Source organism: Pteronotus mesoamericanus, unplaced genomic scaffold, assembly GCF_021234165.1.
Source record: "Pteronotus mesoamericanus isolate MK-2021 breed Mesoamerican mustached bat unplaced genomic scaffold, CSHL_Meso_final contig_220, whole genome shotgun sequence".
Taxonomy (NCBI): Eukaryota; Metazoa; Chordata; class Mammalia; order Chiroptera; family Mormoopidae; genus Pteronotus; species Pteronotus mesoamericanus.
This window is the reverse complement of record NW_026555091.1, coordinates 231442-246780: the sequence shown is the minus strand read 5'-3', so window position 1 is coordinate 246780 and position 15339 is coordinate 231442. Positions and strand designations below refer to the sequence as shown.

General features: G+C 60.3%; 1 protein-coding gene across 5 annotated transcripts in view; it reads left to right on the top strand.

Annotated features, from left to right (window-relative positions):
- CRHR2 (corticotropin releasing hormone receptor 2) overlaps positions 1-13775 on the top strand; it is a 36921-nt gene extending 23146 nt beyond the window's left edge. For 3 of the 5 annotated variants that reach the window (XM_054571327.1, XM_054571329.1, XM_054571332.1), the window contains 10 exons: positions 372-457; positions 1900-2009; positions 2307-2424; positions 3783-3936; positions 4511-4571; positions 6011-6083; positions 11313-11398; positions 11536-11671; positions 12039-12080; positions 13299-13775. In XM_054571327.1, coding sequence (XP_054427302.1) covers positions 372-457; positions 1900-2009; positions 2307-2424; positions 3783-3936; positions 4511-4571; positions 6011-6083; positions 11313-11398; positions 11536-11671; positions 12039-12080; positions 13299-13439 — 1007 coding nt within the window. In that variant the 3' untranslated portion in view covers positions 13440-13775. The remainder of the gene's footprint in view (positions 1-371; positions 458-1899; positions 2010-2306; positions 2425-3782; positions 3937-4510; positions 4572-6010; positions 6084-11312; positions 11399-11535; positions 11672-12038; positions 12081-13298) is intronic. The other 2 variants (XM_054571328.1, XM_054571331.1) reach the window with 1 other exon arrangement.
- The last annotated feature ends 1564 nt before the right edge of the window (positions 13776-15339 follow it).

Genomic DNA, 15339 nt, shown 5'->3' with positions numbered 1-15339 from the left:
GAAAAGCAGGGACCCTACGTATAACGTGGTTGAGATTTGGATGGAAATGATTTGGCTGAAAGCAGTGAATCTCCACCCACAACCCAGGGCTCACCATTGGGTTCAGTTCCGAACAAAAGGAAAGGAGGTATCTGAACTAGTCAAAGACTGTATCAAAAGCGGGTTTATTCAGCCTTTTCGCTGCTGTGTGTGGTAAGCCTTTTGTGCCGTTTTCACACACATGACTTCCAGGTGAACTTTTAGATGCATGTTGTGTTTCCTGGCCGAGGCAAGCTGAGAGGTATGGGGATCATCCTGGGGGCACTGGGGAGCTGGGGAATGTTCTTGAGGAGAGGAGTGACCTGCCTCTTGGCGGCTGGCATCTTTTGTAGGAAATGCCTACCGCGAGTGCTTGGAGAACGGGACCTGGGCCTCGCGGATCAACTACTCCCAGTGTGTGCCCATTTTGGATGACAAGGTGAGTGGCCCCCGCCTGCCCGGACCCTGGGTGACTCAGGTTGAGCACAGAGGCAGAACAAGTCCTGCCTCCAAACCACTCCATTTTGCGCTCCTTGCCCCGCCCCCACGTCCTGCCCCGTGTTCAGAGACACGGTGGTGAGGTAGAAAAAGGGACATGGCGCCCCATCTTCAGGAGAGGTCCGGCTGGTAGAGGACACAGCCAGGGTGGCGTGTGATACAAGAGGGGGTGACTGGGTAACCAGTGCTCCAGCATCTCCCAGGCTGTGTGACTTCCTCCTCCCCCTCCTCCTCCTCCCCCTCCCCTCCTCCTCCTCCTCCTCCTCCCCCTCCCCCTCCTCCTCCTCCTCCCTCCCCTCCCCCTCCTCCTCCTCCCCTCCTCTCTCCCTCCTCCCCCCCCTCCCCCTCCTCCCCCTCCTCCTCCTCCCCCTCCTCCTCCTCCTCCTCCTCCGGGCCTCCGTTTCCCCATCTGGCGTTCTGACTCTTTGACTCCACGCCCCCTGCAGGGCCAGCCACCTTCCCTTTAAAGCTCTGCCTCAGCTCTGACCCAAAAGGAAACGACCTGCCTCCAGCCCCTCCTCATTTGCCCAACACAGTCCTCCCTGGGGCCGGTAGGAAACCATTTATCTACCCTGAGAAAGGGATTCTTCAAACTGTGAGCCAAAGGGGGACCGAGTGAGGGCCACAGGAGCGTCCAGGGGGGAGGATGGTCACAGTCACAAAGGAGAGAAGGAGGTGCTCTGCAGCACCCTGGTCTCCGTCCCCACCTCACTGTCCCCTGAGTGGTGCAAACCAAGGTGCGGGGCGGGGTGGGGGGGTAGTTGCCTGGGGCAGGAAGGAGGGCCATATCCCTGCCTCTGTTTAGAATTGCCAGCTGGAGTGATACTAAGAAGCAGAGTGGCTTTTCCGTGGTTTTGATAATATTCTTAAGGACTCTGCATCCAATGCAGCCCCCGCCCCATTGCTACACGCAGAGCACGCTGATCCCAAGGCAGCCCTCAGACTTCCCATCAGTCGCTGCTTCGGAGGCAGGAGGGCAGGCTGGCCCCGGTGTACAGATGTCCGAACTGCGGCCCGGAGAGTTGCGTCAACTCACCCTCAGCTGCTCAGCAAGCTGGGGTCGGAGCTGGGACTAAACACCGGGCTGGCCACTCCCAGTCCCGAATTAAAAAAATAAAATCTATCTGCCCCTCTGGCATCTCTCAGAATACACTATGTCCAAATCCGCGCCCAAATTGCATGTGGGGAGGCCTGGCTGCAGCCACCAGGGCCAAGAGGAGGAGGGAGCTGCATGGGAGAGCCAGGCACGGCGATGACACGTGGGGCCGCCTTCCCCTCAAGGTCAGGACACACAGGGCGGTCACTGCTGAAGTGCCCAGCCCTGCCCGGAGAGCGCCCTCTGTCTCCGTCCGCCAGTGTGTGTGTGTGTGTCTGTCTGTCCAGCAGAGGAAGTACGGCCCGCACTACCACGTCGCCCTGGCGGTCAACTACCTGGGCCACTGCGTGTCTGTGGCCGCCCTCACGGCAGCTTTCCTGCTCTTCCTGGCCCTGCGGTGAGCCACGCCGCCCCTGCCACAGCACCCCCTTCTCCTGTTTCAGACCCGCTCACTTCCACCCCAGGGCGCCCCGGAGCCAGTGGGCAAAGGGAGCGTGGGGGAGGCCACGTGGCGAGCATGCGGGAGGCCGCGGGGAGGCTGGAGGGAGAGCTCCCGCCGTGGCCTCCCCGGGGGGAGCCCGGCTCCTGGGCCAGCCCCTACCCTCACACCGGGCTGAGCCCCTGCCTGGCCTCCGGGGGCTCAGTCCTAGCTGAACCCTGACCCTGGCCGACCCCTGACCCGGGCCTTCCACAGGAGCATTCGCTGTCTTCGGAATGTGATTCACTGGAACCTCATTGCCACCTTTATCCTGCGAAATGTCACGTGGTTCCTGCTGCAGCTCATCGACCACGAAGTGCACGAAAGCAATGAGGTCACTGGGCAGAGGCTCGGGGCTGCGACTGGGCCTGGGGGGCTCTGGGGACACCCGTCTCTTTGCCCCAGTCACTGTCCTCCAGGGCTGGGGGAGTGGGGAGCTCATAGCCTGGGGTCTTGGGAACAGCAAACTTGACAGCAGACTTGGAAGTATCCTATCCTGCTCGTCACCTTCCCAAGACCCTGAGGGAAAGGGAGGCAGGAGTTAACTTCTGTTGAGCTGTATCTCACTCACTCCCAATGGGAGCCTGTGGGGATTGTGATATACAGACTTGGAAATAGGCTCGGGGAGGCTAGGTGGCACTGTAAGGATGGCTGACCTAGAGCAAGCCACCCACGTGTTAGCGACCCCCCCCAGATTTGCGGCCACTGCTACGTACTGTGTCCCAGCCATTGAAAAACCAGAGACGAGCCACACATAGAGAGCTTTGGCACACCACTAAAGACTTCTCGAGGCACTTGGTTTAGTTCGGTGTGACCCTGAGCACACCCAGCCTGGTTTGACCCTCAACTTGGCCCCACACGGAGCCCTGCCTCAGCACCAACCAAGTTCAATCCCAAGTTGGAGTGTCCCGCAGCCCAGTGTTGGTTTGCACTGATAAGATGTCACCTAACTTGGAGACAGAGTGGGGCTGGGAGGAGGGGACGTTTAGCTTCCCTCTGCAGCAGGACTTCCCCAGAACAGAGGAGACACGCAGCCATGGGGCCCAAGGTCACGGCTGGGGGCGTGGGGGAGGCCCAGGTGGCAGTGACCAGCTCAGTGCGGGAGGCTTCTCTGACAGCCCTGCCCAGAGGGATGGGGACAGGTTCCCCTCCGCTGGGGAGGCAAATAGCAACATTCATCCTCCTAAACGCGGCGACTGGACACTCCCCTCCATGGCTGCTGCCCACCTGCATAGAGGCCCTGCACTGTTATTTATATAATAACGTGCTCTTAATGCAGTCACTGTATATGAAATCGCTTTCCTCCGTGAAATGTGAACCATTTCATGAATTGGGAACCAGCGTGACTCACGGATAAAAGGTGACCCTCCAAAAAACATGACTGTGAAACACAACAGTGTTACCCATTCCAGCCTCTGCCTGCAGAAAGCTTGGACCCAGGCTCCCTCTTTGTTGATTAGAAAACACTGGAGAGAAGTCACAGACACGCCAGTACCCATGGAGACTGGTGCCTTAACTCAGGCCAAAGCAGTGGGAGAGAAATGACAAAGGATGAAGCATCCATTATGGGATTGGAGGGGATTTAATGCCATGTCCTTGAACCTCTGAAATGGCCAGCCCTGCGTCAGCGCCCAGGCCTCGCACTGGGGCCCCCGCGCCGGGCAGCCCCTGACCGCTGCCCACCCCCCACAGGTCTGGTGCCGGTGCATCACCGCTGTCTTCAACTACTTCGTGGTGACCAACTTCTTCTGGATGTTTGTAGAGGGCTGCTACCTGCACACGGCCATCGTCATGGCCTACTCCACCGAGCGCCTGCGGAAGTGGCTCTTCCTGTTCATCGGATGGTGTGAGGGTCCCCAGGAGGGTGGCAGGGCCAAGCAGGGGGCGGGAGGTGGGCAGGGCCAAGCGGCGGTGGAGGAGGGAGGTGCGCAGGACAAGGCCACCTCTCTTGATCTTGGGTCCAAGGACAGAACCACAGCCCTGCCCGCCGTCCCCGGGTCAGCCCGCAATGCAGCCCGTGCCCTGCGGGCTGGCCCAGAAGAAACAATAGTCCCTCCAAAGGGCCTCCCGCAAATGGCTCCTGTCTCCTTGCTGGGAATGGCAGGTGCAAAGCCCTTTGTGTCTAGCTCTGGAGGAGACACCAGCTCCATTTCTCAATCAGAAAGCGTCAGAAAATCACACAGTCCCCTCATCTCTCTGACCTGCTTAGGGGGGATGGCTGAGTGGGAGGGGAGGGCAGGGGAGGGCAGGGGAGGGCAGAGGAGGGCAGGGGAGGGGAGGGGTCTAGGGACAGGCCCCTGGGGTCAGGGATGATTGGAAACATGAGCCCAGGCCCCGGAGGGTCCCTTCACCCTATGTTCTACACAAGGGCCCCCTGTCCATCTGTCTGTCCCCTGCGAGCCATGTCTGTCATTTTCCAGGCATCCCCTGCCCCATCATTGTCGCCTGGGCCCTTGGCAAGCTCTACTATGAGAATGAACAGTGAGTAGGACGGGGAGCCGGGGGTCAGGGGGAGGTCAGGACAGGGCAGCCGTGGGCTCCGGCCCGGCCGTGGGGCAGGGAGGGCGGCCGTGTGGATGGATCAGCTTTTCGTCATCCTTCAATTAATAAAAATATATCCCTGGCTCCCAGAGGGGCTCCTATGGTAGCTGTCAAGTCAACTTTATTTGCTGGATTGAATTAGGATTTCCAGTTCCTTTAAGCAAACAAAAGCATGACTCCTGGGCATTTGGGAAGGCCTCCTTCTCAGCCAAGGCCCCTGGCTTCACCCCAGACCTCATCCAAGGCTGGGACCGTGAGCCTTTCACAGACCCCTGGGCCTGCATCCTGTCCCGGGACCTTACCTGCGTCCAAGCCTTTGCTGTACTAAGCCACAGCCCAGATGCTGGCCACCTAGGAAGGCAGGTGCCACCAGCTGAGAGAAGGGGGGGCAGGGGAACATAAGTCTCTGTGTACAAATCTCCAAGGGGTCTCTGAGGCTGGAGAGAGCAGATAGGATTGGGGGGCGGAGGCCGGAATGGGGTGCAATCCAGGCACTCAACATTAGGAAGCGTTCATAATGATAAAAACTGCCCAAGACCAAGAGGCACACCTTTTGCCATTATGCAGAATGATAGTGATCTTCCTGTCAAGGGGGGTTTTCAAGCAGAGGCTGGAAGCCCCGGGGACTGGGAGGCACCTGGGGAGATTCCTACTCAAGGCCATGTTCACTGAGTGACCTCCGCAGCTGTAGGGGGACAAGTCCCAGAGCCCAGGAGGGGTTGCTGACAAAGGCGGACTGGGTCCTGGCAGCCCTTCCCCTAGACCCAGACCCTGAAACTTCACCCCCCCCCCATTATCCTTGGGGAGCAGCCAGGCCTCTGGCAGCGCCAGGCTCCCCCCTGGGTGAGTGAGGCCCGGCCAGGAGTGGGGCGGGGCGGGGCGGGGCGGGGCAGGGAAAGGAGAAGGCTCCTGCCTGTGCACCTGCTGCTTTGTGCGGCTGAGTGCCTGGCACACGGAGCAGCGGGCTCCAAGCAATGCATGAACAGCAGACACAGGGCAGCTGGGCCCGGGGCCAGCGAGGGGGCAGCCCAGCCCTCCATCAGGAGCCTTGCGCTCCGCAGTCTGGAATGGGTGAGGGAGTGTGGAGGGGGAGGAGGCCCAGGCTGCCCTCAGGCTGGCTGGGGAGGCCAGGCCCTGCAGCCAGGACAGAAGGCAGCTGGGACAGCAGAGGGTAGCGGCCGTGGTGGCCATGGCAGCTGTGGTGGTCGTGGCGGCCGTGGGGGCCGTGGCACTGGGGCCATGCACCCAGGCTTCTGGGGAAGGTGCCACCCAGCAGATTGGGTCTCAGGACAGGTTAAGCCAGAGAGCCCTGGGCCCAAGTCTCCCCGGGTCGCTGAGTTGCGGGCCAGCAGGTCACTGACAGCTGCCCACCTTTGCAGGTGCTGGTTTGGGAAGGAGCCTGGTGACCTCGTGGATTACATCTACCAGGGCCCCATCATCCTCGTGCTCCTGGTAGGTGGACACTGGGATGGGATGGGATGGGACGGGACTCGGGACTCGGGACTCGGGACTCGGGACCAGGGAACAGTGGAAGGCCCACCCAACAGAGAGGATGGATGGGGGACGGAGGGGGGACGGAGGGGGGACGGAGGGGGGATGGAGGGGGGATGGAGGGGGGACGGAGGGGGACGGAGCAGGGACGGAGCGGGGACGGAGCAGGGACGGAAGGGCGGGAGAGGAGACGCCGCCTGGAGAGCCACCACCCCTGCCTGCGCCCGCGCACACCGTCCACGCCACCCTTCTGAGCTTGTTGGCTCAACGCGTCCTGCCCAGGCAGCCCCTCCCCTCCCTGGGCAGAGAATGGGTCTGACTGGCCGATTTCTAGTGCCTTCCCACATCTGACATCCCCTCGCCAGGTCAGGTGCTGAGACAACCAGGCCAGGGGGCAGCGGGTGGCAAGAGAAGGGTGTGCAGGCTTCTGTTCAGCCCACGCCTGCATCCCCCCTCCCCCATTGACCCCCCACCCTAAGGCCCAGCCCACCGCCTCCAGCCTGGAGCCCTGGTACCAGAATGAAATATAATGAGCAATTGTTCGTGGCTCAGCTCCCCGCCCTTTTCCAAATGTTTTTGAATTTAAGATATAATTGCTGCCCATTTTTAATCCCCAACAAGCTTTAATCAAGGTAGAGTTTCAGTAGTGGCTGCATTCTGCAAAAACGAATCCATTATATATCATCTGTGAAAAAAGAGAGACATACAAGAAGGCCCCATAAGAAACTGGCATTTATGTAAGACATTTCCAGGCTCCTGTAGGTACCAGCTTCCTGAAAGGGCCACAAGCTCCTGGGACCCGAGAGAGCAGCATCCACCTCTTGCACACAGCAGGTGCCTAAATGAAGGCCTTTTTGGTGTACCTTGGAGGTGATTACTGTTTCTCTCTTTTATTTCTTTACTCTCATTTTTTGTGACTTTCTCTGGGATCCACTTGCCACCATCTTTGATGCATGTAAGCTGGAGATGACTAAGAAGGTTTTTTTTTACCCACTGACTGAAAATGAGCTGTTTCAGAGGAAAAAGCCAGTCCCTGTCAGCAGTCAGTGTGGGGAAGGGTTGTCCTTGGAGTCCTAGCTGCAATGAGTTACTCACCCCTCAGTGTGAGCGGAAACTCCGTGAGACCCACCCCCTCCCTGCCCATGCTGGAGGCCAGGGCTTCTGACAGCGCGGCACCCGTCTAAGGAAGGCTGGCCCGGATGGGGACCCACCGGCCGTGGGGCGCGAGCCCCCGCTGTACGATGTAGGGCGGCGGAGAGAAGTGAGCGGAGATGGGGAGACGTGCAGAGGGCTCCACGTCCCCTTCCCCGGTCCACTGTCACCGCCAAGGCACTTTGCGTGTTCCCTTGGGGCCCAGCCCACACCCAGCGATTTGCATGGATAGAGCTTCCAGGTTTGAAGGCTTGCCCTTCCGGAAGCTCTGTCTTCATTACGTCCAATCCTCACCTTCCCCAGTGTCTGGAAGGAGGAGGGAGCATGCTCCCATCTCACAGAGATGAGACGACCTGCCCAAGGTCACCACCAGTTGCTCAGCTGAGATGCAGGGGCAGGTCGCCCACCACCTGCCTGCCATCCTCTCTGTTGGGTACCCACTTGGTGCCTCTGCCCCGCCCCGCCCCGCCCCACCCCCACCCTCCCCCAGCAGTCCACAGCCGCATTTCTGCAGGTGAGACACATGCTTATTGCTGGGTTCTGGGGAGTGAGTCAGCCGGTGGAGTTTGCAGGAGGCTGTTGTCATGGGGAAGGCATGTGGTATTTACTGGGTCTCTCTCTGGGCCAGCCAGGGAGCTCTGGGTTTATCTCCGTGGGACAGGTGAGGAGGAAGGGGCTCAAAGAGGCTAATTAAGCCACTTGCCCAAGGCCACACAAGTGCCAGTTGGAACAACCAGAATCAGAGCCCTGTGACCAGGACTCAGTGCCAGGTGTTCATTTGGGAGGCAGTTCCTGGAAGCACAGCAGGGGCAGGAGTGGAAGACCGGGGAGGAAGAAACCTACGAACGCCCCCTCCAGCCCCGGAGGGAAAGCTGGGTTTCTGACCCACACACTCCGTGCCTCACCAGTGGAGGTTGCTCAAGGACTTTACATTTCCACTTTTCCGGCCCCCTCCCCTGTTCTCAGGCTGAGCTGGCACTCCTGGCTCAGAGAAAGCCCCAGGCTGGGAACTGTCCCCTGCAGCTGCAGGTGAACACAGGGGCCCGGGGACCCCGCTGGGTGCCTGCAGCATGTGGCACATCGGGTCTGTCCGGCTGAAGCCTTGGCTCTCCCTTGCGCAGGCAGCGTCTCCTCGCTCAGCGCTCCTCCCAGCAGAAGCCCGGCTGCCCCTGTTCCCCATGCTGATTCCAGGCCCCCACCTGCCACTGGGCGTGTCTCCAGTGGGCACAGGGTCTGCGTTTGGTGCCTTTGATGTGCACGCTCTGGTCAGAGAACCACGGCGTCCAGGGGCCCTGCTGGGCAGGGATGTGTTGTCCTGGCTTTCCCTGTGGCCCGGCCAGGGCCCCGCATGCACTAGGGCTGGGCACTTGGGCCACCGAGACTTCCCCTGCCTAGAAAATGCCAACAGGAGGGGAAAACTGAGGCGTCCAGTGAGGACCGGGCTCCTGGCATCAGGGCACAGGAGAGACAGGCAGGCCGATGCGAGGCTGCGCTCCTCGGGGAGGCTCGTCCGGGGCGTCCGGCTGCCCCCTTGCACCCCTTCCCCTGCAGAGCCCAGCCCACGCAGGCTGCCTGGAGAACTCCCCAGGCTGGGCGGGCCCTACCGGCTATAGTAGCAGGAGAGACTCTCACTCTTTGGGTTCCCAGATATTTCTGCCTCCCTCCTGGACTTGTGTCCTGACCCCTTGTGCCTCACTTCAGCCACACTGGCCACCAGCCGGCCCACCCCCCAACCCCCACCCCAGGGCTTCCTCCCCCAGCCTTTTCTCTGCCTAGAACGTTCTCCCCCACCCCCTCAGCTCGCATGCCATTTCTCCAGGGCTTCCTGACCCCTTAGAGAAATGCAATGCACCCTCCACCCCGGACTGTGGGCCAAATCCTAAGCTCAGAGCCTGGCACATGGCTGGCACTCAATGAATGAATGAATGAGTGAAATGAAGGAAACCAGAAACCATGCTGGACAAGAGAGCAGCAGCCAGTGCGCACGGAAGAGCCGGGATGTGGCAAGGGAAGGATAGGGCTCCAGAGTGGCACGTCCCAGGTGGGCTGGCACGGCCAGAGGCTCCTTGGGGTAGGGACCGAGGTGCCTGTGGTGGGGTGAGGTGGGCAGATGCTGTGAAGGGCAGGGGGCTGGGCACCCAGCTCATGAGGCCAGAGTGGCTTTTGGGCTACGCAGACCCGGGCTGAGACAGGGTGGGGCTGCATCACTGTCTTCTCATGGGAGAAGAGGGGGGAAAGCCTTGTCTTGCAGACCCTCCACACTAGCCCCTGTCCCTGCTTTTGCCTCAGTACCTGAAACAGGGCCCTGTAGCCAGGAGACGCTCAGCAGCTGCTTACTGACTGGAGAAGTAGGTGGGTGGGGTGGACATATGTATGTTCCCCATTAAATAAATGGGTAAATGGGTAAATGGGTAGATAAAGTGATGAATGCTTTTTGAATAGATATTTGGGTGGATTCGTGAGTGAGTAGGTAGGCGGGTGGATGGATGGGTAGATGGATGGGTGGATGGGTGGGTGAATGGATAATTGAATGAATTGGTTGGTGGGTTGATGAATGATGGGTCAATAAGATTTCATGCAGGGAAACGTGGCAGAAATGAGAATATATCTTGATTCCAACAGCCTCCACTGTAAGAGGAATCAGAATCAGAAAGGGTCAAAGTTTGTGTCACTTGTGTGAGAAAATTAGAGTCGCCCAGCGTTAAGATGACCTCATAATCAAAGGCAATAGACCAGACACCCGGGAGCTATGACCTGGGTGAGCCTGAAGAGGAACCAGGGCTCGGCAGGCCACAGGCAGCCCCGGCCAAAGGCTTCCCCACCCACGCCTGGCCCAGGCGTCGCCGGGCTGCCCCACTGCAGGCATGTGGGTCGCAGCCATGGCCGAGGAGTCGGAACCCCCCAGGTCCCCAGAGCATCCTCAAACTTAGGGGTCACCCAGAGGCCACATGAATACCTGTCCCATGATGTTGGCCTCTGTCCCCCACTCCCAGCTGGAATCCAGAACTTCGGAGGGTTTGCATGATGGATTCTTGGGACCAAGACTAGAGAAGGGTGTGTGTGTGTGTGTCTTGGGAAGGACTCGTAGTGTGCCAGGCCTACGCACGCTCACTGTGTCTGCTCGCACTTGGAGACTAATGAAGAGAAACAACAGCCACGCCAAAGTCCCCGGATGCGCACTCACACATGAACACGCTGCCAACGCAAACACTCACACGGCGTAGAGGACAGAGTCACCAGGAGCGCGGGAGGGCACCCAGCCACCCAGGCAAGCCGGCTGGTTGATCAGGATGCTTATGGCCCTCAGAGGCCCAGAGCCCAGGCAGGCCGGCTGGGGAGGGGCTGGGCGCCCTGGGCTCTGAGGCTGAGACAGGCTCACAATGAAGATAAATGAGGCCCTTCCAGAGCCTCCGAGTCAGCCCCGCAGCTCGTTCATCTTCATTGCTTCGGGGTGTCTGCGAAGGTTCTGGAGTTTTCCTGGCGCAGAGGACTGGGTGGTGGGAGATCAATCACGCCTTCAGCAGCCGGGTTATTAATCCCCACTTCCGGCCGTGTCTACCCCACCGGGGCAGGGCTGTCAGCATGGAGGGCCTCAGGGAGACCCTCGACCACAGCCAGAGGGGGCGACCCTGCAGCCCAGAGGGGATGGGCTCGGACAGGGAGCTCCTGCCTTGTCCCGAGCAGGACGCGGGGGGCGGGTGAGGGGTCAGGACCTCCTGAGGGGTCGAGCCTCAGGAGGAGTGACCTCTGTGCCCTCATCTACTGCCTCTGAGGCTATTTCTCCTCCCATGGGGTGAAAAAGCAGGCCCTGCAGCCTCAGGTGACAGGCAGCTAAGCAAATGAGGGGGCGGGGCCTGCCTGTCCCCATGAGAGTGGAGCAGAGGCCTTGGGCCCCCAGGCAGGTGCTGGGGTGATGTGTGACGTGTGTGCGCATGGGACATGGGCTTTCAGTGGGTTACAAGGGAGGTGGCTGCCTCTGAGCTCATGCCACCTCCTGGTCCTCCTTTATCCCCTCTCTGCCTCCCTCCCTTCCTCCAGATCAACTTTGTGTTCCTGTTCAACATCGTCAGGATCCTAATGACAAAATTACGAGCATCCACTGCATCAGAGACGATCCAGTACAGGTGAGCCAGCGGCAGGCAGGCAGGCAGGCAGGGAGTGGCGGGCAGGCCGTCTGGGCCACTCCCTGCCTCCTTGGGCAGGGGCAGGGGCAGGGGCAGGGCCAAGGCCCCGCCTGCAGTGTCGTCCTCTCTCCCCCCAGGAAGGCGGTGAAGGCCACCCTGGTTCTCCTGCCCCTTCTGGGCATCACCTACATGCTGTTCCTCGTCAACCCTGGGGAGGATGACCTGTCACAGATCGTGTTCATCTATTTCAACTCCTTCCTGCAGTCGTTCCAGGTGGGCTGCTGACCTGCTGGCAGCTTCCGGGGGCTGCTGGGGGCTTCTGGGGGCTTGCTGGGGGCTGCTGGGGGCTTGCTGGGGGCTTGCTGGGGGCTTTCCGGACCTGGCACGTTCAGCTGCCTTCATGAGACAGTGACACGGGACCGGTACATGCACAGGGTGCTTGCGTGATACTCAGATATAAGTGCACACACACCGAACCCGAGCCCAGCCCCCGTCACCCCCACCCCAGAGGCTGGGCTGGGTCACCCGGCTGGCACGTCCTGCTGGCCCAGCACCTGCTCTGAGCCTCTGTCCCCCTCTGCCCCTCCGGACAGAAGGGTTCCCACCCAGACTCCCTGACCCCTCCCCCCTTCCTTTGCAGGGCTTCTTTGTGTCTGTCTTCTACTGCTTCTTAAACGGAGAGGTAAGCGGCTGGGCCCCCGGCGCTGGGCTCCGCTGCGGTCCTCACACCCTCTCCAGGGCAGTTCCGGCGCCGCTGCCCCGGCCTTCAGGTCCGCCGGGGCCCGGCTCTGCTCAGCTCTGCTCTGCTCTGGAGACAGGAAGGGAGGACCAGGGAAACCATCAAGCCGGGAGGGACAGGAATGCTGCCTGAGGGACTCCTGCCAGGGCACAGGGCCCAGTCTGCAGGCCAGGAGCCATAGTCCAGCACCCCCCGATGCCCAGGGAAAGCAGGGTGAGCAGGGTGGGCAGGTGAGCCTGGGCTGCAGGGTCTCCCAGGAGGGAGGAGCCAGGACAGAGGTGGCGACAGAAGCTTCCTGGAGCACGGCAGGCGTGAGCCGTGCATCCAGGCCTTCCTGGACCCGGGGAGCAGAGAGGACGCAGGCACACCCCCACCCAACTGGAGGTGGGCCCCGGGAGTCAGGCACTGGCGGACGCCTGGCTAGCTGCCAAGGCCCAGCATCCCAGCAGCCAGCTCGGCCGGGCCGTGGTGGGTGAGCACCCAGGGCCTGAGAGCTTGCAAACACTCAAGAGGCACGCGGTGCACCCGGAGGCCGCTTCCCCCGCCTGCGCACAGGGCGATGGTGGGGGGCCCTGCACATCGGGGTGTCTGTCACTGAACGCAGCAGTCCCCATCTGGGAAAGCCCACCAGTGGGGACTGGGAGAGGAGGCGCAAACGCTGAATGCTCGCGGAGCGTTCGTTCTGCCCCACCACGTGCGTGTGGGGGACACAAGCCACGGGGCAGATAAAGTCTTCAGGTGCAGATACAGATGAGAGTAAAACAGCACCAGCGACGACCTGGCTGTGACGTGAACGGTCCTGGTAGCCTTCTACCTCAGCCCTCTGGTCCCGCCTCAGACGCGAGGTCCAGAACGACTCAGGCCCGGGAGGCAGTGTGCCCGAAGCCAGGGGGTGACAGGCGTCTTCAGGGAAGGGCTTAGGGGAGGAGGCCCCCTGAGAGGGGCCCCGGATGTGGGGCTTGAACCCCAAGGGCCAGCAGCATCCAGGGAAGGGCCCCACTTTGGGAACCAGCCAGGCCCTGAGTGTGAGGGCGGCAGTCGGGGGCGGGGGCACCCTGGCCTCCCTTCGTGGTCCTGCAACGGGCAGGGAGCCGGGGAGAGGACTGTCCGGGACCCCAGGATCCGGCCGAGGGCTCAGCTGAGTCTGTGCCTCCCCTGCAGGTGCGCTCAGCCGTGAGGAAGAGGTGGCACCGGTGGCGGGACCATCACTCCTTGCGTGTCCCCGGGGCCCGGAACATGTCCATCCCCACCTCCCCCACGCGGATCAGCTTCCACAGCATCAAGCAGACCGCCACTGTGTGACCCCGCGTGTGGCCCACCTCGCCCGCCACTCCGCGGTCGGGACAGCTTCCCCGCCCTCCTCGCCGCCGGCTCTGGGTTCTCCTTGCCACGCAGCCCTGGTGGGGACAGAAGGGAGGGGAGAGCCCAGCTCTCCAGCCCGGGCAGCAGCGCAGGGGCTCCGAGGGGCCGGGGCCAGCAGGGCCGCAGCGCAGCGGAAGCCGCAAGAAGAGCGGGCACTGTCTTCAGGCGTTTGTGCACACCAGCCTCCCACGTACATCCTCGCGGTCGCCCCATTCTCAGAGGAGGAAACTGAGGCCCAGAGCCAGGAAGGGCCTGCCTAGGTCCCACAGCTAGTTAGCGGCGGACCTGGGCTCTCGGCCCCATTCGTGGTGCGGGCCTTGCTGCCAGCAGTAGGGCTGGCCCTGCTCCCTGCCTGCAGCCTCTGCTCAGTGGCGCCCTCTGCAGTCGGGGGGAGGCACGGAAGCTGGAGTAGAGGGTTAATTTGAAGGGCTTCATCCCAGGGCCTCTCCCCCCGGAGAAACCTGTGACCTTGACTGTGACCGGCCACCCCCCTATCCCCGGGATTTCCTGAGGAATGCTGGCTCTCTTCTGGGAGACCTCCTCTCGGTGCAGCCCACAGACGGGAGGGCTTGGGGAGGGCCAGGTGGGGAGGAAGACCCGGCCAGGACAGCCACACCTAGGCTAACCAGGCACACAGTGCAGGACAAAACAGGGAGAAGCACAGGGGACAGGCTGGGACAGGCTGGGACAGGCTGGGACAAGGAGTGGGGTAAAGACAGCAGGGGGAAAAAGTGTGTCTTTAGCGATTGGAGCTAATTCCGCAGCCTCCCGCCCGACCCCCCCAAGACAGCATCAACCTCTCCTTCGAAAACTATGCCTCTGAGGAGGCAGCCTCCCCAAAGGCGAGTGGACCAGGCACCCGATGGGGTGCTGGGGGCCAAGGCTGGTAGGAGAGGTCCGTCCTTGTCCCCAGCTCTGGCCCTGGCCTGGGGCTGGTTCTCTCTGACCTGTGCATGGGCAGGGCTGACCCTTATCATTCCCGCATGACCACACCTGCCCTCCCCACCCCCCAACCAAGGGCAGCCAGACTCAGCACAGAGGGGAGGCGCAGCGCCTCCGCCTCAGGGCCGTCCCAGAGGCCCAGGGCCTGGAATCTGGAGGGACAGGTGGACAAGACGCCGTGGTCTCCATGAGCATCAACCATGGGGCACCCCAGCCCCATCCCTGCCACCCTGGAGGGGAGGCCAGGAGCCCAGCGGCTGGGGGAGCCAGCAGGCCAGGGCTCAAAAGAGCTTCTCTGCTCTTGGTAAACCTCCCCCACCCTGCCTCCAATTTTTAAAGTTATGTATCTTGTCTTGCACATTTTTAAGTTGACATTTAATATTTTTTTTTACCCAACTTTTAAAATTTGTGAGAGATGTGATTTCGGGCATTTGATAAATATTGACATGTTAAAATAAAACTGCAGCACTTTAACAACATCATACAGGCTATAAACACAGCTGTGAGTGAATACCTATCCTCATCTATTTAAAAAAAAAAATAGAACTGACTCTTTAACGGTGGAAAATTTTACATGGTTTCTTCCTCTTTGAACTTGTATCTCCATTCCATTCCCCCTATAGAATTTTATGTGAATGCAGTATTTTTTATGGTCGAAAGTCTTTTATTGCTCACATCCCCATATTCATCTGCCACAAAATATATTTAGAAGTTCAAATATAAAATTTATTCCCTGTGACTGAAGATTCTAAGGGTTTTTTAAAGTCTTCTAAATGGAGTTATTACAACTATTTTTTGATAAAAAATACAGTATATGATTGAGGAAAACATAGTTGCTACAAGTTTTTATAAGTAACTGTTAAACAGGAAAATATCTTAAAATTACATCTTCATGAAA